General features: G+C 33.2%; 1 protein-coding gene across 2 annotated transcripts; it reads left to right on the top strand.

Moving 5' to 3' along the window:
* The first annotated feature begins 382 nt into the window (after window positions 1-382).
* LOC126808704 (atrial natriuretic peptide-converting enzyme) lies at window positions 383-26,411 on the top strand. 2 transcript variants are annotated; one of them, XM_050533629.2, is made up of 15 exons: window positions 383-698; window positions 5,095-5,354; window positions 6,785-7,090; window positions 7,900-8,010; window positions 10,585-10,689; window positions 11,250-11,357; window positions 11,834-11,941; window positions 13,051-13,161; window positions 13,858-13,984; window positions 14,903-15,025; window positions 17,219-17,268; window positions 18,439-18,610; window positions 19,268-19,551; window positions 19,858-20,009; window positions 22,364-26,411. In XM_050533629.2, the coding sequence occupies exons 2-15, from the start codon at window positions 5,144-5,146 to the stop codon at window positions 22,538-22,540; spliced, it is 2,145 nt and encodes a 714-aa protein (XP_050389586.2). In that variant the 5' UTR covers window positions 383-698; window positions 5,095-5,143; the 3' UTR covers window positions 22,541-26,411. The 2 variants fall into 2 exon arrangements, with proteins under 2 accessions (XP_050389586.2, XP_050389587.2); XM_050533630.2 differs by lacking the exon at window positions 383-698 and adding an exon at window positions 3,880-4,201.
* The last annotated feature ends 854 nt before the right edge of the window (window positions 26,412-27,265 follow it).

Below are 27,265 nucleotides of genomic sequence, written 5' to 3'. Positions count from 1 at the left end.
TACAATGCACTATAGAAACATATTATATATATTACATATCATCCAATACCTCGGTGTGATTTATCTACGAAATTGAAAATTCCCCTTCACATTATTAAGCAATGTGAAGGGTCGTTCATTTCTGTTGTATCGTATGAGAAAGAACTATACTATATTTAATTTTAATGTCCGCTTTCAGAATTGGGCGATATCGCAGACAAACAATTGTCCCCTATAACTCAAAAGATAAAGCCTTTTTTTTTTACAAAACTATTTCCACTCTCAACACAACTGGGCCATATTGAGATTAAAGATACAGCAACCCTTTTCACTTTAGCGCAGGATAGCTGGGTCGGTGGGTGCAATAAAGGGAAGGGGTGCGAACTCCACGTTCAGCCCCAAAGAAGGTTGTGGCATTTGCGAAAGGAAAGACAAAGTCTGTGAGGCAAGTCCCCAATGGCTTCTCAACTGCGCTGAACTCTTCAGCCGTGGGAGGAAACCCGAAAATTCGGATAGAATGTCTCTTTAACGGTGTACTAGGTGCAGTTGAATCGCGATAACAAAAACACTACATGTAATTGCCTTTGATACAATTTTAATCATATTTTACCCTGTATTACGATATGTGTGTGGGTTGTGGCAAGAATACCGAATAAGCTAAACTATGTGACTCAATTTTTGATAGTTCATTCTTAGGATTAAAACTTCAGACATAAAAGGTAAGCTGTATTGTCTCTCGAGATTTCTCTTTTAACACAGTAGTATAATTACAAATTCGTTTCGATTCGGAATTTTATACTAACCTGTTAATGATGTACAACAACAAGAATATAACGAAACGTTAACTGACACCTGCTGTTCCTGCCAAGAAGCAGGAACATCGGATATCACTTTCCATAGTGGATATTTCTAATCTTGCGAGTCTATTTATAAACAAAATCTCGAATCTGAAATACATTGTATTATAATCTTAAACCAATCTAAAAATCTTTAATACTTTTCAGAAATTGTAGTCCTGATCGGCTAATATTCGGGTTATTGTATAGAATTTCAAAGGGGTCACAGAAACCTTAAGGTCCGTTCTGTATTGAATTTGATTGTCCGTGAATAATTTTCTGAAGATTAGAATTTTTTAATTAACATTTAATGTTAAAGAAAAGTTATGAAGTTCGTTTTAATGAAAATCAAAAGAAAGATTAGACAGTTTAATTAACATTTAGGGGTAATTTCGTTTATTAACATTTAAGGTTAATTTCGTTAATTTAACAACATTTTCGTTCGTTTTACATGAAAATGGGAATAGCACTGTTAAAGAAGTTACAAACCTTGTTTTTAATGAAAACCAAAGGAAATTGGTATGGGTTGTCTATTTCATTCAAGCCAAGTTGATTTTCACATATAGCGGACATATTTAAGTGGCGTCGAAAGGCGTAAGTAGGTTGGCAGTATGGGTTTTCCAAAAAAAGGTTTATATTATATACATATGTAGTTTTTACCTTCGATATGCTCTGATTATTTTCCTCCGACTCAGTATATAGGGGAAGACAACTTATAAAAATCCATTACAGGGACTTATTTACTGTAGTTTATGTAATTTTAAAAAATTATGATTTGTATTTAAATCCCATTCTGTCGATATGTATATTATCCGACATCATGATACCTGTATATCAAATCCCATTTTTCAAGCTTATTTATATCCCATATCGAACAACAGCTAATTAGCGAAGATCCCTAAAATGATTAATACATTTTCTGACCAAGAAACTTTCAGTTTCAAAGATCATTAAAATGACATTTCTCTCGCAGCATATTTTAAAGCCACGTTGAAAGTTAATGTGGTTCTTGAACCTTTTTAGTAAATTGGCCACATTCCCACATCTATTATTGTCAGCAATGGAAATGTGTATATTAAAGATATTTTCCTTCGAGCATAGTAAGTTAACCAAAACGTATTTTTATCTGAAAGCATCATATATTTGATAACCAGAAAAGTTCCGATATACACTCTGCCAACCATTTCTTGACTATTTGCTGAGCAACACCGTGGCGCGTTCCATTGTAACCACGTTCATTTATTTGGCATCAAATATATTTTTGAATTCAATTAATCGATGGTTATATATTTGGGGAAATATACTATACCCGTCGGTAAATCGACGATACTCGTTATTTTGTTAAATGTTCTGAGTTCCAATAATTTCTAATGAAAAACGACCTGAAACCAATGTAAATGATGCCAAATACTTAAAGATGCGTAAGAATTAGATAAGTAGCTGGCAGTTCCCGCTATAACAGTCAAAGAAAGGGTAATGAAAAGAGAATATTTTGAAAATTTCTGTCAAATTACTTCATTCTGATCGGTTGTATCGCTGTTGGAAGAAAAGTGTTGTCTCGATTGTCAGGTATACTATTGTTACGATAATAAACAAAGTCTCGATTATCCACGTTTTAAAATTAAATAATTAACTGCCAATCGTATTAAGTCAAATCAAAACCACCGAAGTTCTTTAGAGATGATTTTGGGCTTGGCATGTGAATAAATGGCTAATTAATGATCTATATAATATTTGAGGCAAAACAAAAGATCAGCAAAGGGCATATTTAGCCCTTGAATAATGCATCGTGTGGATATAATAATACTAACACACTGCTGAAGTGTTATACATATAGTTTTTTGAGCGGGTGAAAGAGAAAAATAAGAATTTCTCTTTAATCGTAGCTGAAAATTAAGTCATCTTTTAGACCAACGTATTTAGCAAGTTTTGATAGCCAACGGGAGAGCAGGCTATTTTCGTAGCGCACGCTTGTAACCTTTTTTTGATAAACCGATTAAAGTCATCATTTACACTCATGAAAGAATTATATTAGCTATTGTTTATGGGGACCTTTGAATGAGGTGTGTCGCCTTAACTTATGTTAATTAGTTATGTATATACAATATATTACAATACATACCATGCCGGTTAACCATCACAACACATTTAAAGATGTTAAAGGCGCAGTTATTACACAATAAAAGCACAAAGGACCGGAATTCAATTACCGGTTTATTTTTTATGACTGCAATCTTGAAATGGGAATATAGTAAAAGTGGCAAAATTTCACCCTGTTTATAGCTATGTAATAACGGATGTTGTGTACTAGACAGGATGTACCTATATAGTCTTTAACAGCCAACCGACTTACATATTTTATTTGAAGTTTCATAGGGGGGTTGGATGGCCGAATGGTTAGCACGGGCGTGCTGTATCATAAGGCCTGTCATTGAGTCAACATGCGGGGTTTCGAATCCCTGGTTGTACGTGACAAGGAGTAGGGTTGCCTGTCCACCCTCGTGGGTTTTCTCCGGGTCCTCCGGTTTCCTCCCACTGCTAAAGACCCTACGCCCAAGCGAATTATTGAAATAAAACTAAACCATATGTTAGTCCCGAAATGACCTAGTTTGTGTCGAGTGGACGTTAAACCCCATCTCTCTCTCTCTCTCTCTCTCTCTCTCTCTCTCTCTCTCTCTCTCACTTTGAAGTTTCATGATAAACTTCTTTGTAAAAATATAACTTGGGATTTCTGTTTTGTCATTATACAACTAATTGTATATTTCACTATTAGGCCTACTGATTTTTGTCGAAACGCCCGAGAATATAAATAAATTAAAAATTAGTTTTTAACACAGACTTGAAAAACACTTCTGTGTTTTACGTGATGAACAGAGTAATATAAAACAAGGACCTTCCAATAATGTGTATTGGTGCTGATTTTGTTATTCGTTTGGTTTGCTAGCTTAAAATTTCCAGTCAAAATCGTGTACTTCTGATTATTGTATCAGTAAAACTAAAACTGAGTAGCCTGGTCTGTCATGTATTAAATCACAGTTTCTGTGTTTTAGCGAAATTGGCCTCCAGTGACCCCAGATATACTCCAAAATGACGCTATATATAGACTTTGTAAATTTTTCAACAGTTTTCGAAAGTTTATTTCTATTTTTTTGTTGATCTACCTAGAAGGGTAGTACGTACTGTGTAACAACCATCAAAAAGATTTTTTTCGCGGATTTAATGATCTGGATAATCTCGTCATTGCAAATTTGATACCAGGTTAATCAAGGCTAGTTTACAAATATGGCGGCGCCCATGTAGCTTTTTAGACGCTTTACAAAAAGTTGTTTTTCTGTTTGTTTTATTTTAAATATCGACTATTTTATGCATTTTACAATGTTAATAAGGTAATATTTTAATGTATCGTTCAATTTGCAACATAAAATTGTTATAACTTTGTTTAATATGACAAGATAATAATGTCAGAAAGTTTTTTGTTGTTTTTTTTGAAGGGAGGTAAGTAGTAAATACAAATTGTGTGGAATGAGACCACTATACACAATAAGAGTTCACTACCCATGAAATATCCTTAAAAAAAAGGGCTACTAAAAGTTATGGATGCAATTTCAGAATATTGCCACAATTTTCTAAGACAATGAGATTTAGGTCAGATGTTAGTGGTAGATAGATCCTACATGTATAATTTGACAAACACTCATTTCCATGCTGTTTACAAAGATTGTCTTATAGGCCTAATCAGTGAAATTTTTGTAATAAATAAAGTTGAAAAGTATTAATAACTGGGCTAAAACATCAGATGATAGCCACTGTATCATACGTAACAGTTCAATAATGAATATAAATACATTCGATCTGGTGGCAACTTTTGTAGCATTAAATGTTTTCCTGGAAGAAGGGCTTATGCCTGAACCATTGTAAATGCATTAGATTACATTAATTCCAACATTTTTTGTATTTTTTCAAGCACTGTTTTGTAATCATTATATTGTGTATTTCCATAGATCATCAGGGGCCTGTTTCACGAAATTTTAACTAAAATAAAATCCTAAATTTAGTAATTTAATTGGATAATATTAGATTGATTATAGTGCTTAGCCAATCAATATTGAAGTATCTACTAAAATTGAATTTTATCTTTAGTTAAGATTTTGAGAAACAGGGCCCTGTTGTCTTACTTTGTGCTTTATCATATTTTTCAGGACAAACAGTTTTTAGTACAGCTTTTGAGAAAAGTTAAATAGACTAATTATATAATAAAGTTTTGATTTATTATTTTCAGATAACAGAAATTCAATTTGAACAAATGGAGTGAAAATCCAAGTAACACCATGTCTTCATCCAGTATTAACAATAATAACAATATAAAGGATGTGCCTCGTATGAAGGTTAAGTTTAGTGCGCTACAAATTGATGAAGATTTGGGGAAATCACAGACTAGTATTTTCTCCCGTCAGAGAGTACTTACCTGCTGTTTAATACTCATACTATCTGGTCTTGTATTGGGTGGAGTTTCTCTTGGGGTGGGTTTATATTTATTAGGTGAGTGATTTCCTTATATTTTATATCTATTAGTTAGGGATCAAATATTAAGGAGTGAATTGGGGGGAAGGTGAAAGAAAGAAGAACATGTTTAAAGTGAGATTAGCATACTAGTAGAAGCAAATTTCTAATGAAATGTGGTAAATATGACAATCTATGTATCTCCCACCTATACCCAGCCTTCAAGAATACCCCAGCAATTCCACTGACCTTTTCAACGATATTTCACCCTCCACTATCAGATGCAAAAGCTGTTTATCTCGCCTTTAAGGAAAGAATCGGATAATCCAATATCTATAACCATATGTATGTTTACTCCATTTTAAAGACACACTATGTAAGATTTAGATAAAGAGCTTTGATAGTTCGGAAATAGATAGTGCAAAATGAATATGCTTTATTACTTTATTCTGAGCCAAGTTATTAGTATTGTCACTGTTTTTTTTCTAGTGTTTCTTGTATTAGCCATTGTCATTATATTCATTATGTATTTAATGTTTTGTTCATATTTGTATGCTGCCTCTAATGGGGTGTTTAGATACAATAAAAATCTTATCTTATCTTTAATATATCTTATCATTGCTTTGTTTATCTGTGATAGAAAATATATTATAATGATAACATCCAATCAGTGTTATTCCCTACTAAACGAGCGTCTATTCTTGAATCAAATATCGTGGTTGGAGCCTTACGCTTATTATAATTGTAGTCTTATTTGAAATCCCCCCCCCCCCCCGATGCTGCACCACATGAATAGAATATAATGTATAAGTTTACATGCCAAGATGGCAAATACCAAGACTCAGACATGAAACATCTTCAGTGACCACCACTAAAATTTCAGTCAAGAAGGGTTAGAGTTATTTGAAAGCAGAAAAAGTTAGTGGGCAGATTTTTAAATTACTTCAATCATTTTTGTTAGGTAGAATAGACTGGATAATCTGTTCTTCAGATAAGACCCAAAAGTTGTCTGGATTGGATTTTGAATTATTTTTATTTGTAATTGATGCATTTATGTAAGAGCTAAATCTTCCTATTGCAGGTCTTTATTTTGACTTCAAATGTTATATACCATTAAACTATTATTTAGACATGCATTAACATGACAAGCCTATGATCAACTCTCTAGAAGATTCTAATGGATTTAAAATTTAACAATAAAATGGATAATGGAGACCTTGTGTCATTTGTCCTGTACTGTTACTATGATAAGAAACAATCTACATGTACACTAGATCTTCCAACACCCATAACTTCACTCAGAATAAAGTAATTTGAATGAAATTTTCAGTAAATTAATTTTTCATTATCTATTTTTAAACTACCAGTACATGTATTATGACAAGAACGATTAGCTCTTTATCTTAATCTTAGATAATGGATCTTTAAGAATAAGGAAAGTAAAATATCAGTGATATGTTTTCTTAAAGGACAGCAGAATAGTCAGGAAGCACCACCAGTAACTAATGTCACAAACAAACCTGATAAAACTTCCACCACACACTTACCTCCCTTTACATCTACTCCCACCATTATGATATCCCCTACATCAACAGCAAGCCCAGAAACTACTACAAGTGAAACAACTCCCAGTATCTTTACTATAGAAGGGGAGAACACTCCAAGCTCCACAACAGAAATGGTGACAACTGTTCCATCCTCTACGGCCACAACATCTACGCCCACAACACCAAAAATAACAGCATCTGAATCAACAACCAGTACTCAAAAACCAGGTATATTTGCATTATTTATGTATTAAGACAGATAAAAAGATGTGTTCTGGTTCTCAAGACTCTTGTTGCGTCACTTAAAAGGGAGCCTGCAAGACCCATTGTTATCTAAAAAAAATAAAAACATCCTGTTTAGTACCACACTTTCATATATTCTGTGGTTAAGGTGGGTAAGCCAGTCTATTACATTTAGTAATGGGAAGAAATGACAAATTATGGTCCATGAAGATGGAGAGAGACTTGGTACAAGGTTCTATCACGGTGTAGGTTGAGACAGTTCTTTGTGATTTTCTTTCCTGATTTCCTTTTGTCAATGAACTTGTATTCTGCTTACTAATCAGGAATAAATTTAAACCCATTATTATTAATTTAATTATGTAAATCAATTTTCTGTACATAGTATCAATAAAAGAAAATGTTTGTTATAAAGTAATTTAGCGACCTTTGACAAACTAGCTAATAAATAAAACATTCTTCTTGCATCAGTGCTTTTATATTGATCTAATTGTCTGAGAACAAGAATATTTTTGTGTGGCCTCAAATATTTAGTAGTGCCAGAGATGTAAATTAAAGAATACATTCTTAAATTAATATTGTTTTGTTTTAGACAACTTGCCTTTCTCAATATTTGGATGAGCATTATCTTCTTAACCTCTATGTGCATATGTACAGTGATGCAGGATGGAGGGCCTGACAAGGACAGCTGTCTAGTCCTTTGGATGATACAAAAAACCGAGGTCGCGTGTATATATTGGAATTACATTACAATTTGTATTTTGACAGTAAACTTTGTATTTCATGAATTATTACAGCATGTAAATCTATAGAGTTTACATGTGGTAGTGGTGAATGTGTAAAGAGCAGTCAAGTTTGTGATGGTAAATTGAATTGTCATGATCATACTGATGAATATTACTGTACTGGTGAGTCTTTCTTATATACAATTCAAATGGCTATGTGTGTATAAAGCATTGCCAGCAAAGTTCTTACTTGCATTAGATACCCTAGCATCAAAAATGGATTTTTTTGCAGTGATCTTAGCTTATGCTATATTCCCACTGTCGTGTGATGTGTTAAGATATGATTGTTCCTATTGAGTCCACAATCTGGTATGTGAAGATACGTTCTGATTGCTACAACTGACCAAAATATATGACAAGACCTGATAGGATCACCACTGTTACTGCACGATTAAAACCATGATTTCAAACATGGCGCGAATCGTGATAGTGAGAATCTAGCATTAAGATGACAAACATTGTCAGATGTTCTTTGCACTTATGCTCTATATCAAAATGCTGGAAAGTTACTGGTTTTTGTTCTTACAGGGTTTAGCTTTGTTTGCTTCATTAGTTTTCAATCTCTTTTTTTCTAAAAATTAATCTTATGGTGTATACTAATGTAAACATCGCAACCGCTTTTTGAGACGAATGTGTATGTTTGTCACACTGTGTGACTCTCGCACAGCAATTTAAAGAACTTGTGTGTATATATATATATATATATACTATTCAAAAAAAGTAGGGGATATTTGATTTTGGGGGCATAATACTAAAATATGCAAATGACTACGAAAAAAGTCACTATAGAACCTAACAGAAGAAACATTTCCAGTTACATGTGACGCCCAAACGCACCAATAGCTACCGCATGGAATGCAGGTGATGCTTGGGATCATCATGGGGGTCCAACCCAAGATTTGCACGACTCTGACTTTGAATGTTACAGTCATTGTGGCATTGAATTCCAGGGTGCAAACATCAGTTTAATTGTTTTAGTGACCAGAAAACAAATTTTGATATGCGTCGGCTTACCCAAAATGAAAGGTTACGTGCCCTTGGCATGCTACAGATCGGCACAACACAGGCGGTTGTGGCGCGGACGATGAATGTTTCTCAGTCTGTCATAAGCAGGCTATGGTCCAGATACCGTGATTAACAATCTGTACAGGACAGACCGCCTCAGGTCGACCAAGGGCGACAACTCAAGCCCAGGATCGATTTATCCGTACCTTGGCCTTGAGAAATCGTGTCATCACAGCAAATCAGATCAGCGCTCGTCTTCAAACAGACACTGGTGTGAGAGTGAGTGGCCAGACGATTCGGAATCGACTGCATAGGGGTCACCTTCGCGCCCGACGTCCTCGCGTGATCCCTTGTTTGAGAGATCATCACATTCAGGCAAGACGTCGTTGGTGTAGGGATCGTCAACACTGGGATAATCGACGCTGGAGCAATGTGATGTTTTCAGATGAGTCAAGGTTCACTGTTGATTTTTTGGACAGACGTAGGAGGGTGTGGCATCGTCGAAACGAGCGCTTCCAAGACTTTAACGTCATCAGACATGATCGATTTGGGGGTGGTTCTGTTATGGTGTGGGGAGGCATCACTGTTGCTGGAAGAACGGCTTTACATGTTGTTGCAGGGCGTGTTACAGGCCAGTACTAACGGGACAACATCTTGGCAGTCCATGTTGTGCCGTTCGCACGACGTCATGGCCGCCGTTTCATCTTCCAGGATGACAACGCAAGATGTCACAGGGCCAGGATCGTTACAGGTTACCTCCAACAACAGAACACCACCACATTACCTTGGCCAGCACTGAGTCCCGACCTCTCCCCCATCGAGCATGTCTGGGACATGCTTGGACAGAGGTTACGTCAACGTCAACAACGTCCTGCCAATGTCCAAGAACTTGCTGCTGCGTTGCAACAGGAATGGGACAATCTGGACCAAAATGACCTTAGACGTCTCATTAGGAGTATGCCACGTCGGATCAATGCTTGTTTGGCAAACAGAGGAGGATTTACCTGTTACTGACTTGGTTGTGATGCTGTGGTAACTTTGCTGTTTGACCCCGGGTATCATTTTACCCTTATAATGGTCAGTCTGTGCCTTACTTAGTCTAACGATCATTTGGAATAAATCGATGAATGTGAACTTCATTTCATTTTGTCATTTGTTTCTTCGTCAGTTTCATTAGGTGACTTTAATAACACATAAAAATCAAATATCCCCTACTTTTTTTGAATAGTATATATATATATATACTTATATAATTTTTTTACTTTTTTTAACCATGTGTCATATTTAGCCAGAGCTTGTCACAAAATTGCCATTTGTTCTAAAACATTGGGCCTTTAAAAGTCACACAGAATGTACCGCTATACAATATGAAGCAGAAGTTAATTTACCAAATCTACCAAATTTATTTTTATATCAAATATGCAAAAACTAGTACAGATGGACAGTACATATAAAGATATTATTTTTGTAAACAAGCAACATTGCATGGGATAAATACATGAGATATATTGTCGTTCCTATACATCTGTAAAATGCATCTTGGTGTGCTGTACTTATTGACAACTCTAAATGTTACCTGTATGTTATACAAGGGATATCTACTTCTCCACAATTCCTGGTATCAGAGAGGGAGTGCATGTTTTATATGGCCATGTGTTATTCTTTATGAATTATCTATGATATTTTTGACAGTATGTAAAGGTTTTAGATGTGCTGATGGTTTGTGTCTACCACGATCTGATTCCCGATGTAATGATGTATTTGATTGTGTAGATCTGTCAGACGAAAAGAATTGTCGTAAGTTTTGTTTAATTTTCTAACCTCAAAACCTTGTTTTGGTATGTCGACATCAAAATGTGATAAAATATTGTTGACACCCCACGTCTTCATTAGCCCAGTTTGTGCAGAAATGTAGGGTGTTAAACCCCATTTCATCATCGTTATTATTTTTGTATAAATACAATGTAATATTGTCACATAGCTACTATTTTGGAAGTAAAAAAAACCAGTGTAATATAGCTACTGTTGTTGGACATAAACAATGTACTATTATTATTATAGCTACTGTTGTTGGACATAAGAATGTACTATTATTATTATAGCTACTGTTGTTTGATATAAACAGTGTACATATAACTACTGTTGTTGAACATAAGCAATGTTTTTAATATTTTTAACATAGCTATTATTTTGGACATTAACAATGTCAATTTGTTGTTACCGCTATTATTTTGGATATAAACAATGTAATATTAATATTATACTAATAGCTACCATTTATGGACATAAACAATGTAATATTTTTATTATAGCTATTATTTATGGACATAAACAATGTAATATAATTATTATTATAGCTACTATTTATGGACATAAACAATGTAATAATACTGTTCAAGTTGAACCAAGTCTTGTGTGTAATGGTTTTGATGATTGTGGAGATAACTCAGATGAACAGAATTGCAGTAAGTTTAAACAGTATTACATGTAGTATTAAAAACTTTAATTTGAATTAAGATATGGGATATTGACCAGCTCAACGTAAATTTACATTTACATGTATATCCTAGATTCCTACATGTATATACTATAAAGATTTGTTGTTAGGAAACTGTTGACCATGATGGAATTTTAAATGACAGTCATCATCTCTGCTATGATTTAGGTCAAAATTATGTGTAAAATGGGTTGATCTGGTGTGTTATAAGATTAATATTTCAAAGAATTTAAAAACACTTTGAAATATATTTTAAAAATTGGGATAATGCTAACAAAATTCTATATTCTTTGAAAGAAATATCTAGTTAATTTGAAATAATTTTATAAATATAATATGTCAAAATTGGACCGACTGGCAAAATTTTAAAATGAAAGGCCAGGTATATAGCACTGATATCATAAATATACAAAAGATTATTAACATATGTCTTACTTTTCATAGAATGTTTTGGTGGTAGATATCGCTGTCCAGACGGTAAATGTATATTAAGAGAATGGATGTGTGATGGTTATCAAGACTGTGTAAATGGAACAGATGAACAGAATTGCAGTAGGTTTTTATAGTAGTTATATTTATAATGTTTATTCAGGATAGAGGGCCTGACAAGGACAGCTGTCTAGTCGTTCGGATGGGATGAAAAACCAAGGTCCCGTGTACAAATGGGCGTGCACGTAAAAGATCCCTTGGCAGTTGGAATCCTATATAAGAGTAGGCCGTAGCGTTGCTGCCCGGGCAAAATTTCCCTCATAATACACTGTATGGGCATATGCCCATCTTCATTAGCCCAGTTTAGGAGCAAAACAGTAGGACGTTAAACCCCATTTCATTTCATTTATAATCTTTATTACTTTATTACTGACTTGACATCAAGGAGATTAAAATGTCTGACAATGGAGGAACCGTGAGTTAGTCACGTAGATTAAGTTTATAATCACTCTTATTGGATGGATAAATAGTCTGACAAAGGAGAAGCAATGGATTGATGAATTGTCCGACAGATTATAGGTAGTTAATGAATGGAGGTTTATAAATGGTATAACACGATAGATATGTTGATTAATCACCCAATCAATCCAGCCTATTATCAAAGATAATCGGGATGAGTAGTAGTTATACAGTCAATTAAATTTGGAATTTTGAATATCATTCACCATACTTTGATGTCTGATTGGGCATATTCCTTGTCAGACATTTGGAAAATAGCATAGGACATGTCTGGAATATATGTGCAAAATAGAATCACTGGTACATAGTAACCCAATCAAAGTCTATGAATGTTGTTGATTGAATTGATCAACCATGCATTCAGATGTGTTAATGTAGCTTTAAATAAAACTGTTTTATTCTCAAAAACTTCTGAACTGATTTAGCTCATTTAAAGGAGAAGTCCCAGTTTTCAAATGTCCCCCCCCCCCCCTCCCCCAACCCCGAGGTTTATTAAGTATTAAAATCAAATGGCAATATATTAAGAATTGTCTTTTTACCAGTCTACAATTAAGTTTAACTCAACATGGAAAGTAACCTGGTATTAAAAGAGTTAAAGTCACAACTCAGATTGTTCACAGTGGGCAATGACTTGGGGTGCAAGCACATGCTTTTAATAAACTATTAATGTAGCATGCTGTTAGTCTATATATATATTTGTTTATTTCTTACAGATAAATGTGGGACTCAATGGTATAGTTGTAATGACTATACTTGTAGAGACTGGTCGTTAGTGTGTAATGGTGTCAAAGACTGTCCAGATGCTGAAGATGAGAAGAACTGTGGTAAGCTATTCAATTTTAATTTTTATGATATGACACACTAAGAACAGAGTACAACTACCACCCAAATACACAAGGGAGGGGCAAACATATGTTTTCTTTTATTTCATTAATTGGCGTGCACACAAGGGTCTTTAACAGATGGAGGAACCAAAGAAAACCCACAATGTTAGGTAGGTGATCCACTTGCAAGTGTTGGATTGAAACCACAACAGATGATCACAATAACCAAATTTGTTCCAATTTCAAATGTAAAAACATATTCGAAGCTGGCGAAAAATTTGTCATTATCAGTCATCTTGAAAGTCAGATTGCCACTTCTGTACAACCTTGACAGTTGAGGCAAGCAAAGTAGTGTTTGTTTTGTTTTTTCTAACACTATTTTTATTCAATAAATATTTAAGTAATATAAAGATACAATTATGGGATCTGAAACAAGCTGGAACTTATATAAATGAAATGAGGTTTAACATCCTACTGAGGAGCTTATATAAATTCATCACCCTGTGTTTGAAGCAGTACCCAAGTCATTTGTTTTATATTCGGCTTGACCAGTATACACCAACTATTAAGTAAAGTGGACAGGTTGTATCTTGTGCTGAAGACTGGAGTAATGAACTGTTAATCAGCAAGTGATCAAGAACACTGGCATGGATGTTGAGAATCCATAAAATACAGTCAATTTGTTTTATTTGACAGTTAGTGTTGGGTCGGGGTTCCTTTTAAAAGATCTAAAGGTCAAAGTTCAAGATGAAAGTTTCTACGTCTGCAGTGAGAATTGGAAGCCATCTTTAAGTCAACAGATTTGTAAATACCAGGGATTTGAGTAAGTTTATATCATTATTTAGTATATGTGTCTACTTTCACTGAGAATCATTTACTGTTTAGTTTTGGATCAGAATGTCTGGGTACTGTTTAGTTTTGAATCAGAATATCTGATTTACATTATTTGTATTATCAGAATTCTAAATATCAGGGATTTTGGTATGTCATTATTCAGTATATGTTTATGCCATCACTGACAATGGGTTACTGTTTAATTTAGAGACTGAACGTTCAAAAGGACACAAAACCTTTAAGGACAGATTTTTTTTAAAAAAAATTTAAGTCTCATTTGCATTATACTTGATAAATTGAACAAATTAACATGTCAGCTTGTAACATTTCTCATCAGACAGTCATTGGAGCTTTAAATACAACCAATGTGGACATTTTCTAGATGACTTAGGCCATTTTAGCTTTAGCTTGATGATATGTTTTATTTTGAGGGCATCATTTAGAAACTTTACATCAAATACTTATAATTACATCTTCAATTGTTTATAATTGCATCATCAATTGTTTATAATTGCATCATCAAATACTTATAATTACATCATCAAACACTGATAGTTACATCATCAAATACTGTTAATTACATCATCAAATACTGATAATTACATCACCAAATATTGATAATTACATCACCAAATACTGATAATTATACATCATCAAATACTGATAATTATACATCATCAAATACTGATCATTACATCATCAAATACTGATAATTACATCATCAAATACTAATAATTACATCACCAAATACTTACACACTGTTGGATTCTAAATAATGAACTAAAAACTAAACATATCATCAAGCTATTTTTTTTTTTGCCAAGTCAAAAATGCTACTCAGGGGCTAACTTACTTCATGCATATAATATGCCTAGAAAATTTATTTGTACATGAATATCTTTTACAGTAATGTATCCAAGGTAGATTTCAACACAACTGAAGACAAAAATGTAAAATGGATGACCATAGCTAATGTAGAAAATGTATCAACCAATGAAAAAACTCCTATCATTAATATTTTTAATGTCAGGTATTGTACTATAGATGGCTTTAATTAGAACAGAAATCTTTCTTCCTTAGATGTAGTTGAGTATTTCTGCATCATTTGAGAAAATAGCTGTGGTTTTAGTTTCTTTGCAACTTTGACATAAAATTGTTTTTCTAGGAGCAGTTAGATCTTTCTCTCAATAGACAATAGCAAAATCAAAACCATTTTTATACGCCCACATTGAAATGTGGACGTATATTGCCGTCGCCCCCGTCCGTCTGTCGGTCTGTCCGTCCGTCCGTCCATCGTCCACAATTTCTTGTGAACGCTCTAACGCCAAAAGTTATCATCCAATTGTTTTAAAATTGATATATGTTGTTCACATTAGTGAGATGAAGAAGCCTATTTAATTTCAATAATTTCTGTTTATTATGTCTAGAGTTATGGCCCTTGTTTCACTTTATTGAACCTTGTGAACGCTCTAATGCCAAAAGTTATCTTTCGATCTTTCTGAATTTTATATGCATTATTTAGATTACTGAAACGAAGAAGCCTATTGAATTTCAGCAATTTCCGTTAATTACGTCTAGAGTTATAGCCCTTGTTTCACTTTATTGATCCTTGTGAACGCTCTAACGTCAAAAGTTATCATTCGATCTTTCTGAAAATTATATGCATTATTTAAATTAGTGAGACGAAAAAGCCTATTGAATTTCAGCAATTTACGTTATTTACGTCTAGAGTTATGGCCCTTGTTTCACTTTATTGAACCTTGTGAATGCTCCAACCACAAAAGTTATCACCCAATCTTTGTGAAATGTATATGCATTATTTAGATTAGTGAAACGAAGAAGCCTATTGAATTTCAGCAATTTCCGTTTAAAACGTCTAGAGTTATGGCCCTTGTTTCACTTTATTGATCCTTGTGAACGCTCTAACGCCAAAAGTTATCACCCGATCTTTGAGAAATTTATATGCATGATTTAAATTAGTGAGACGAAAAAGCCTATTGAATTTCAGCAATTTCTGTGTATTACGCTTAGAGTTATGGCCCTTGTTTCACTTTATTGAACCTTGTGAATGCTCCAACGCCAAAAGTTATCACCCAATCTCTGTGAAATGTATATGCATTATTTAAATTAGTAAAACGAAAAAGCCTGTCAAATTTCAACAATTTCTGTAGATTACTTCCAGAGTTGAGACCCTTGTTTCAGTTTGTAGAACCTTGTAAACCCTCAAACGACAAAATTTATAATCTGATCTGTATAGAACTGTCTTGTAAAGGCCCCCAATTACCTACAAAGGAATAAATATGCGACAACCCTTGTCGACAGCTCGGACAATTTAGCTGCTGTGGGCGTATGTTTTGTTGTCTGGCAACCTATCTTACTAGAAAGGGATCAAACAGGAAAAAGGGATAAATTTAATGATTAAATTACTGCCAACAGGAAAAATTTCTAGAATAATATCACATGAACCAAAGACTAGAAATAGGTTGAATTTGTGGTAAGATATGTTAATGTCCCAGATATGTTCGTGTAAACAAAACAGCTTTATTCAGGGTGAAAGACTCTTTTTAATGTGTAGATTTACATACTTTAATATACAGTATTTATAGTATGCTGTGAAATCTGTTTAATGGCCTTGGTATCTTATCTTTACTCTAACTCATTCCCAATCAACAGAAGCCAGAAGTTCAACCAATTTATTTTGCTTCAATTTACTGAACGGCTACAAGGTCGTCCTACCATGGCTCTTATTTCAGTCATTTTGAAATTGTTGATCTGGAGAATATTTGGGTTAATAGTCAAAATTTTCATATTCTTTGCGGAAAAATGTCTTGATGTACCGGTAAACAAAATTGGGATAAATGTTAAAAAATTTCATATTCTTTGAAAATAAGATCTTGCTAATCTGAAATAAATAAAATTGGGATATTAAAATATAGTGCTAATCAGAATATGTCAAATATAAGAATTTTTATGTGAAAACCCTACTTCTTACTAATGAAATTTGTATTTTCCCTCCATTTCACCTGTTTCAAGGTATGCAAATTCTTTCTAATTGTTTTAGAGTGTTTGTTAGACATTATTTTAGTTAATATTTGATTTTGTAGCATTTTGTTTTACTTTGATTGTATGATTTAATTCCTTTTTTCTAATCTTTTGTTTAATTTGTTTTCTAATTTCATGTTTCTATGTTGCACGTCTCTTTATTTGTTTATTTTGCATGTAGTGCTGCATGTTCAACAAAGAAGTACGTTCGTCTAGCATGTCACATGACAGGTTGGTTTATATCATCTTCATAATGTCAAGGTGTAGCGACATGAATCAAATCGCATAACTGCACTTGTTAATTTTATCTGGATTTCAAGTGGGTTGAATACTGAAAAAAATTATAAATAACCTTGTTGAAAATACTGCCATTTTCAACGACTCAGGCATTGCAATTATTGATAAAGACAACTAGTTGGTCAATCTTTGTCACCTGTCCTCTAAAGTCTCATATCAGAAATCTAATGGAGACACACCACTTCATGCAAATTGAATAGTTGTCCTGTCCTTAAACTTGATCTGTTTGACGGAAATTTTGCAACATAACAAATGAAAAATGAAATAAGACTGCTTTACATTGGATTGAACTTACCGGGCATTTCAAAAGATTTAAGATTACTAGAATTAGAAAATCCTCAAAAAGGTTTAAGATCAGTACCCCAATTCATTGATTTTATGTGATGGAGATGTTTTGACAAAGTCAGGTAATGCAGTCAAGGTATGAGACATGGTCGATTGATCTTGATATTTTGAAGATGTGTCCCTATTGGTTAAAAGTAAAACTTTTTATTTTATGGAATATTTGTTTGTTGTTTTAATGTGGTGTGGTTGTATTCTATTGTCACCCCTACCTAACACTTCACCAGTCCACTTGTAACAACTGTTCTTCAGGTTGCTGATTTTGACATTTAAACACTCCATATCAGAATTTTTCACACTGAGTTTGTATGACTTAGCCACTAGTGGGTATTTTTATCCACCTACATTCATTGTGAACTATGTTGTCCGTCCACAATTTCCTGTTACTATTCTACAGATCAAAGTTTTTAATGATATTTCTTAAATTCAGGGAAATGGGTCATAAGGAAGACAGAACCCTATCGAAATTCAGAATTTTGGGATGACATGTCATCAAAGAGTTATCTGCTTAGTAAACCGAAGAAGCCTTTTGATTATCAGCAATTTCTGTTAATAACTTCTAGAGTTTTAGCCCTTGTTTCGCTTTGTCGAAGCTTTGAATGACAAAAGTTATCAATCGATCTGTATGAAATTGTCTTGTAAATGATCCTATTGCCTACAACAGAATAAATATAGGCTGGTGGTTAGGAATTAATGCCCTAAGTTACTTGGAAACTTTTGTTTTACAGAACATGTACAGTTTGTTTTGGATTTATTTTGTAGAGTGCGGAGAAAGAAAAGTGAGTTTTTTACAGCCATTTATAGCTGGTGGTGAACTGGTACCTGTTGGTAAATGGCCGTGGGTTGTCTCCCTTTCTTACAAAGGTGGGGCATCATGTGCTGGAGCATTGATATCACCAGAATGGATCATAACAGCTGCACATTGTGTATACAGGTACAGTTTAATTGCTCTTGGTTTGATATTAGTCACACTAGACCGGTCTACTAACTGTCAGCCGGCTATTTTATATCGAACATTATCGACGGCTAGAATATATGATCATATCAAAATAAGTGAAATATTTTGATAATATTAATTTCTTGCAGATGATGCAGTCTTTACTAAACAAAACAATGCCACTCTAAGCTGTATAGTTGAAAAACATTAAATTGAAAAAAATAATCCTAATATTTCTTATATTCAGACTCATTAAGAGTAGATTTTTTAGGGCAATATGATTTGGTAGATAAATATATATAATATATAGAGAGAACATCGCATGAACACAAACTACTGCTGATGAATGCACCAGAGATGTTATGTAGTCTTACACACGCACTTTAGATCATAAGGTCTGTCATTGAGTCCAGTGGCATGGATTTGATGCCAAGCCTGTATTTGAAACCTGCCCGACTTTGTTGATTCTCTGCGGGTCATCTGGTTTCCTAACACTCCTATGCAAGCGAATTATTGAAATAAATTTACATCAAATGAGCTAGTTTGTGTCAAGTGGATATTAAACCCCATTTCTATAGATCATGCTTGGAAATAACAAAAATTAATATTATACTTTCATAACACTCAGAAACCCTATTTTTCTGTACCTTTCAGTCCTGATAATTTTGACTACACAGAGACTCCATCTGACTCAACAATATTACTAGGTTCACCAAACAGGAAGACAGGAACTAAAATACGTGCTAGCAAAATACACAGACATCCAGGCATAGAAGTTACTTCAGGTGGCAATGTGTTGAATGATATAGCCTTGATCAAACTAGCACATCCAGTCTCCTATACAGAAACTATACAGCCTATATGTTTAACTGGAGAACAGAATCTGTCTGATTCAAACTGTTATTTAGCTGGCTGGGGTCTTATTTCATGGCGACAATGTAAGCATACATTTTTACAGCTCAAACAAATATTCAAAATTGAATAATTATTCAGGACTATTCGAAACGCCATTTTACTATTCGTTACTTTTACAGCTCAAACAAATATTCAAAATTGATTAATTATTCAAGACTATTTTACTATTCGTTATTCGATAGCAATTGAAACTAATGTAATTTGATGAGTTGCGTTTCTTTACAAATATGATTTCAATATCAACTTATATTTAAAACAAATATTTTAAGAGGAATCTGATGTGTTTATTATATGTGGAGTATCATTAACAATGTACTTTTATAATGTAGATATGACCATAGAAGATTTACGTGACACTAAGATGTTGATATGGGATGATGCTAGATGTTCAAGAAATACAGTCAGTGGTGAAACATTGGTTAATACAAATGCAACAATCTGTACTGGTTATATGCGGCCTGGATTACCAACTGGTTGTCAGGTATATATGCTAGAAATTTAAAATCTGCTTCAATGCACAAACATAGCTAAAAATTTCTGGTTTATAGATAAAACAATCCCTGGTTTATAGACATATCACGACGTTTCAACAAATATTCTCTTATCGTTTTCAAGCAGGGATCGAACACTGGACCTTCAGGTTAGCAAACCAACATCCTACCCACTGACCCACCGTGGCTCTCATTTGAGTATGTGGACTGTTCTTATACGGACTGTGACAATATACATTAGGGTGACAATTCAAGACTTCATTGACAATACTGGCGATGAAGAACAGTTACAGGCCTTGCTACAGTCAGTCGAAATGCATCACACCAAATTTCCTGACTATATGAAACACACTTTGGCTCGTCTGGATTATTAAATGACTTATGTGATTATTTGAATGGTTTCTGTCTCTCTTGTATGATCAAATATTCATCGAGGACAACCCGCATAACTAATTTAGTTCTTTATTAATCTCCATATGTGTAGATAGGTTTGTTTATGACATTTTGGTGGAGTTTAAAGATGGGTTCCCAGAAACGTATTTATCGGGTGGTTATTTCCAATAAAAGTATGGCAATTTTGGTATATATGGATAGTAGAGATATCCAATCTTACTAGAAAAATACTGGATTCCCCGAAAAACACTCATGGAGCGTATACAGGACAAAAATGTAAGGGTTCCCCTAATCAACAGCCCGACGATTAGGAACTTCTGCACACGTGATGTCAAAGGTCACGAGCGAACATTGAGCGCTTGATGTACAAGTTGATCAACTTTATGAAGAGTTAGACGTACAATACTTTCTGAGATAAAAATGACGGAAAAAGACGCGGGTAGTGGATAATCCGAGAATTTAATTAGGATTCGACATTTGTAATAAATAGTAAGCGATTAAAGACAACGATTCGTCTTATGTATGCAATGAATTCTCCTCTGACTCCCAAGACGAGACGTAAACATGACCTGGTTTGATCGAATTTTAATAGTAGGGCATTCCTTCGCAATTACAATGTTTGAGAAGGATTTGAAGCATAATTATGACAAATTAATTAGTTTGAATATGTTTTTGGCCCATATATACCATTAAATCACCCAGTTTGTACGCGGGAACCCATCTTTAATCATAGTGGTCTTAACAAATTCTACAGAAAAAGACTTTTTTCTAAAAAAAAATGCCAAATTGCAAACCTCCTGAATTTTGATGCTAAAATTCTGAAATAAATCGCAGAACATCTCTGTGCCTTTTCGATGCATTGTGCCACGTTTTATCTTTCTACTGTAATGGGAAGTATTTTTTCCGACTATTTCAAAAATTTCACATTGAGTCATTTTTGGTGAAAAATTCAAAATGGCAGCGGCCCGACATTTTTGGTAGGAAAATTATAATATTCGCTGGTGATGAGTTTGGACCCAATTGGAAACGCATGGCACATGGTAGAGTTCAATCACGAAAAAAAATTCAAATATGAAACACCCTAATATACATGTACTGTGATTTGATTCACTGTTCCAGTATGTAGTGATACAATTTCTACTAGGTTATAAATTGCGACGTATTTAATGTATAATAATTTTTTTTTCATTTCTACAAATATTTCATAATTTTGAATATTTTTACTGATTATAATTATTATAGGTTCACTTTCAGATAAAAAAAGTTTAGAGGTTCAAACAGATGACCTAATTATGCTAGTCTTTATCATTCAGAAAAATATTCTCTGAATATTAGTCTGGATGCCTTGTCCTCATTTGAGAATAATAGGTCATTGACAAGATTATCTGGTCTTTCACATTATCATAATCGAAGTCTAAGGGAGGTAACTGGTCCTAAAACAAGATGTTGACGTGCAAAAAATTAATTTAAGAATGCCATTCCAGAATATCCATTTGATTGCATTGCCAGTTCAATATCTAACACTCTTAATTTTTTTATTCTAAAATTTCTCTCTTCATGGACCATCTATTTTTTTTTTTTTAAATTAATCCTAATTCGTCATCACGATTCATGTTTGTTTATAACAATGCAAGAATTGTGGGATTTATTGTGAGAAGGGCGCAACTCTTACTTGACTTGGTGAAAAATACTGTATAACTCCTGGTTACACATGGGCAATGGAACTTTTCGTCAAATATTATAAACAGTCCCAGACCCTCTGTTCGCTGAAGACTAGAAGGTTCTTTGTGACCGAGACTATAATTATGCTTGTAAAAGCATATCTTTTAACTTTTGCACATTCTAAATAGTTATTTCCCTAGACTTGATCATCTAGTCAGAAGACAGTGTTCACCAATAGTAGAATCAATGGTAGATATATATGCCATCAATTTATTGTTTTGAATTTCAGGGTGATAGTGGTGGACCTTTAATGTGTATGAACTCTAGAGGGCGTTGGAGTCTATTAGGCATCATGAGTAGTGGAAGCCATCACTGTGGACAGATAGCACGTCATTTTCGAGCCAATAGATTTATGAGGATTGAATATTACAGATCCTGGATGGAAGATATTATTAAACAAGATTGAACCATCATCGTAGAAGTATGAAAGGTCAAGACAGTTATTCCTGTCAACATTATTTATTTGGGAAGTCTTGTCTGAGTTGTGTACAAATTTTTTCCCTTTAAACTATGTTAATTTAACAATTTATATTGGAAACACTAGCTTACAAAATTTAAAAATTAGAATTTTGCTGATAAATTAATTGGTGTATAAGTCTAGAAAACTGAATAATAGAATTTTATTTTTTATACAAATAAGTTTTATTTACAGAAACAAAAGGTTTTTTTTGAATTTGAAAAATCTTCCCTCTTGCGTGAGTCACTTATTTGGTTTGGTTACGGGTATGTATATGTGAATATAGCCATTTCTAAATTTTCTTACTACCAAAATTATGCATTTTCTCCATAACAAAAACAATTATCTTGCCATGCCCAAATTTAAACATTAAGTTAACTGCTTTATTTTGTTACTTATAATTGTTTCCTAACAACTTATACGCAACCAATGTGTAAATATTTATATGTATATAACTTTGACTAACACTGCCATTAAAGGTCTTTATTTAATTTATTACCAAAGACATGCTTTAGTTTTCATCATGTACTATTAAAATGTTGTTTATTAATCAAAATCATTCAATACTTTACATATCATTGATGTCTTCATTGCAAATTTTGTCTATTTCATATTCTTTTAGATCTGTTTATAAATTAAAATCGAGCTGCAATGTGTAGTAGTCTAGATAGTACTTTAGTCTATTGAAAATTAGAATTAATCTTGGCTTTGATGTTTGTGGATAGAAATGAATTATCGTTCAAATGTCAACTGATGATTACAAGAGAATTTAAAGATGGTGCAATGAAATAACTAGAGTAGTGTGAACTTTAATTAAATGTCCATATATCCATAACTTACATTAGTGTTGATCAAATTTTAATAATTTGTGGACCAACAAATTGGTAAGACTACTTTTTATATTCTTTATATCGTAAGTCTCTTAACCTTACTGTTGTTTATATGAGAACTTAGTTATTCAATCTTGTAAACCTTGTTAATTATAGTCCCATTTTGTCTATTATTATTATTACTATTATTCCTATGTTCATTTCTTGTGAACTTGTCCTCCTGCGATCATCTATTTCCCATTTTCTCTAGCTTATAGGGTAAATTTGTGTCTGGATGATCAATAATGAGGATCTTGTTTCTTTGAAATAGCATCATTAGTGTTTGTCTGTTATTTTATTTTTGCATGTTTTACTTATATAAACTGAATGACAAAAGAAAAGCCTTTCAGTAAGTTAGACCAATATTGCTACATTCTCAAAAGGGAAATAATCAGGTATAAGTTTGTTGTTACAACACACAGGGCAGAAATGATTTTCAGTTGGACGTATATTAAAAAAAAAATCACTTGATTGGTATTTCTTTTGTCTTTCAGTTTGTATATCTTGTTAAATGAGCTTTTAATCCTACCCAAGCTAGCAAATGTCTATGATATATATAATATATACTGTATACATGCAGATCTGTTGTGCAGTCCACTGGCACCAACAAGTCTTCCAGAGAATCATAAATAAAGTCTAAATAAAATGAGTGTAATTAAATGTTTGTGCAACAAAAACATCATATTCTAGAATATTTGATTTTGAATATAAAATGTCAGCCTTTCATCCAAATATTTGATTCTCTCTGGCTTTTGAGATTGACCATATAAGTATTTTGTATTTATGTTATTGGCATATATATCAGCCCATTATAATATATTTTATTTAATTTGTGTATATGGGTCTGATGATTCTAAATACTCCAAATTTCTCTACACAATGCTCAAATAACTCTGGTTATTATTGTACTTAAAAGTAATCTCATTTGTTAAATTTAAATGTTATATGTGCATGTATTAATTGATAACCAATTTAGCTTTAAAATATTTAGTACTTAAATAACATATACATAAATAGCGGGTTGTTAACCAGTACACCAGTGTTATAATGTGACCCTAGTTTAAAACCAGGCCTTCACTATAACACTGTTGCCACCTGTCCTTATAGAGAAGCTCCATTGTGTTCCTTCCACATTGACTGCATCTACAAGATTCAAGGTTTGCCCTGTGAGAACCCTAGGTGAAAGTGTATGTTAAGTCTGACGAACCAACTAAATAAGAGAAACTTTTTATTGTGGGTTTGAATTTGAAATTATTAAAGTATAAAATTATCAAAAATGGTTTATGGGTTAACAGACAGTGCATCATTATTAACTGCCTAATAAAACCACAAAACAGAACACAGATATAAGTCAAAGTTCATGGCAAGGCCACAAAAACGTATTATGCACTAAACTACATTTTATCTTTCAGAGATGAACATTTTGATTGTGAATCTTTATTTCCCGATGACCTGTTACTATTTTAAAGTCATTTTGTTTATTATTTTATTAAATGTTCTTTTATCAATATATAGTGTTCCATTAACATATTATATAGTAGAAATATATCTATATATACTTGTACCTCTCATACTATACTATATAGACCTTCCTATAGTAACAAATGTTACCTCACATTAGAATATCAGGGTGTTAAGGGGAGTTAAATTCTGGTTTGGATGCCATTGATGACCGATAATTCATTTGAGCTTCACAGTAACTACTAATTTGAAACTTTTTGGAGCCATTAGTAGTCAAATTATTCATTGAAAAACAAACTTATATATTTGAATATTTTCAACCCTCCTAAATATTGGAGTTGTGTACTTTGATATCACTTACACAATTAATGGCATTTATTTTTTAAAATGTCATCTATGCAAGTCATGAGTTTGATCCCAGGTTTACTCTGGACAAAGTTACCAACACATACCTTACCTTGTATTTTTTTATCTGGATTCTAAAGACTACTCTCACTGCCAAAGACTCTTGAGCACAAGCAAATTGTTAAAATAAAAATATTCCTGGTTATTTTTTTTAAAATTACATAAATGTAGTTTGTACTGAATAGATATCAAACTCCCATTTCTCTTCTTATTTTTATAATTTTTGTAGGTACAAGATTTGGTAATGTAAGAAGGCCTATTTAGATTAAATTTGGTTGTGAATGAAATTGTAATCCATTATATTTGTATACCAAATGCTTACATTCATTATTATATATTCCATGTTTTATTCTATAATTTATGTTTTTCATATTGTTTAAAATATTATTTTATATTTATATTCAATTATTTTATTCATTTTATTATAGTTATATATAAATCCAACATTTTAAATATTAATGTTACAGCTGAAAGCCTAAAACTTTTTCCTGAACCATGCCATAAGTTTTACTGGGGTTCCTTAGCCATTTTACTACCTGTTCTTGATAAACTGTAACAAAAGATAATCAAAAACCAAGTATTATAGCACTTTCAAAACACTATGATCTTGCATGTGTATTGGTAGTGGGGCTGTCAAAAAAATTGATACATTGCAAAATGGGTCTTCTGCAATAGGTATAATACATAATTTGGTGTATGGATATATTAACTCAAATTCACATCGTTTTCAGATAGAATGTTTGGATTGGTTTTAAACATTAAAATTGTATCATAAACCTGATTCCTTTTTAAAAAATCTGCTTTCCTTTATTTAATGCATTAAAATTCATATTTAAAATTGTGCTCACTGATGTCTGACAATGGATTATTACCATATGATTTTGGAATGCACAGCCCTTATGAACAGGGAAGTAAAATATAGGCAAGTATTTTTCACTACATTTTTAAATGGGGAATATTATCCATTAAGAACTAATGGAGTTATATTGTGTATTCAAAAGAAACCTGAACAGCAACTTTATGTATATGTATATCATCTCCCCAATGTATTCTTATACAGAAATATAATATTTTAATCTCATAAATTATTGTCTTTAGTTTACTATTCTGATTTTATTTGACTTGAATTGTAAAAAGAACCAACTGTAACATTGATCAAGCTTTAACATTTTGGATTAGATTGTTTCTTCCATGCCCTGTATGTCAATTGAACTACATTAATGTTAAGTCATCACCTTAAGGTACAGTTCCCCTCAAATCTTAAGTCACAATCTTAAGGTACAATTCCCCTCAAATCTTAAGTGACCACCTTAAAGTACAATTCCCCTCAAATCTTAAGTCACAACCTTAAGATAAAATTCCCCTCAAGTCACAACCTTAAGGTACAATTCCCATCAAATCTTAAGTCACCACCTTAAGGTACAATTCCCATCAAATCTTAAGTCACCACCTTAAGGTACAATTCCCATCAAATCTTAAGTCAACACCTTAACGTACAATTCTCCTCAAATCTTAAGTCACCACCTTAAGGTACAATTCCCATCAAATCTAAGGCGTTTCCTTCATCTTAAGGTGAACGGTAATCCTTTTAAAATATTAAGAGTCAAAACCTATTCAGCTTCAAGTAGACACAATGTTAAGGAGAATTTCTTAAATCGGCGCGAGAGCCGCCATGGCTCAGTGATAAACCAGCAGGTCCAATGTTTGACCTCGATATTGGCTTATATAAAAGTTTCTTCATATCATTGTTGCAGGCTGGATGCTACGAAAAAAACTGAAAAAATGAGGTCCTCCTTTACACTTTGGCGTGCACGTGAAAAAGCCAGTGACGTTTGGAATTCAATTGCTGTCTGGCTGGGAGAAATTTCCCTCATAACACACTACATGGCGTATGCCCGTCTTTATTATCCATGTGACAAGGAGTAGGGTTGCCTGTCCA

The sequence above is a fragment of the Patella vulgata genome, chromosome 1, assembly GCF_932274485.2.
Source record: "Patella vulgata chromosome 1, xgPatVulg1.2, whole genome shotgun sequence".
In the NCBI taxonomy this organism is placed as follows: Eukaryota; Metazoa; Mollusca; class Gastropoda; family Patellidae; genus Patella; species Patella vulgata.
This window is presented reverse-complemented; position numbering and strand designations above follow the sequence as displayed.

What these genes read in the sequence shown, in the direction of transcription:
- LOC126808704 (XM_050533629.2), top strand. Translation starts at nt 5,144, where the DNA reads ATGTCTTCATCCAGTATTAACAATAATAACAATATAAAGGATGTGCCT. An exon ending in AACCAGTACTCAAAAACCAG is followed by an intron (nt 7,091 to 7,899) that starts GTATATTTGCAT and finishes GAATTATTACAG; the next exon opens with CATGTAAATCTATAGAGTTT. An exon ending in ATTAATATTTTTAATGTCAG is followed by an intron (nt 15,026 to 17,218) that starts GTATTGTACTAT and finishes TTTTGCATGTAG; the next exon opens with TGCTGCATGTTCAACAAAGA.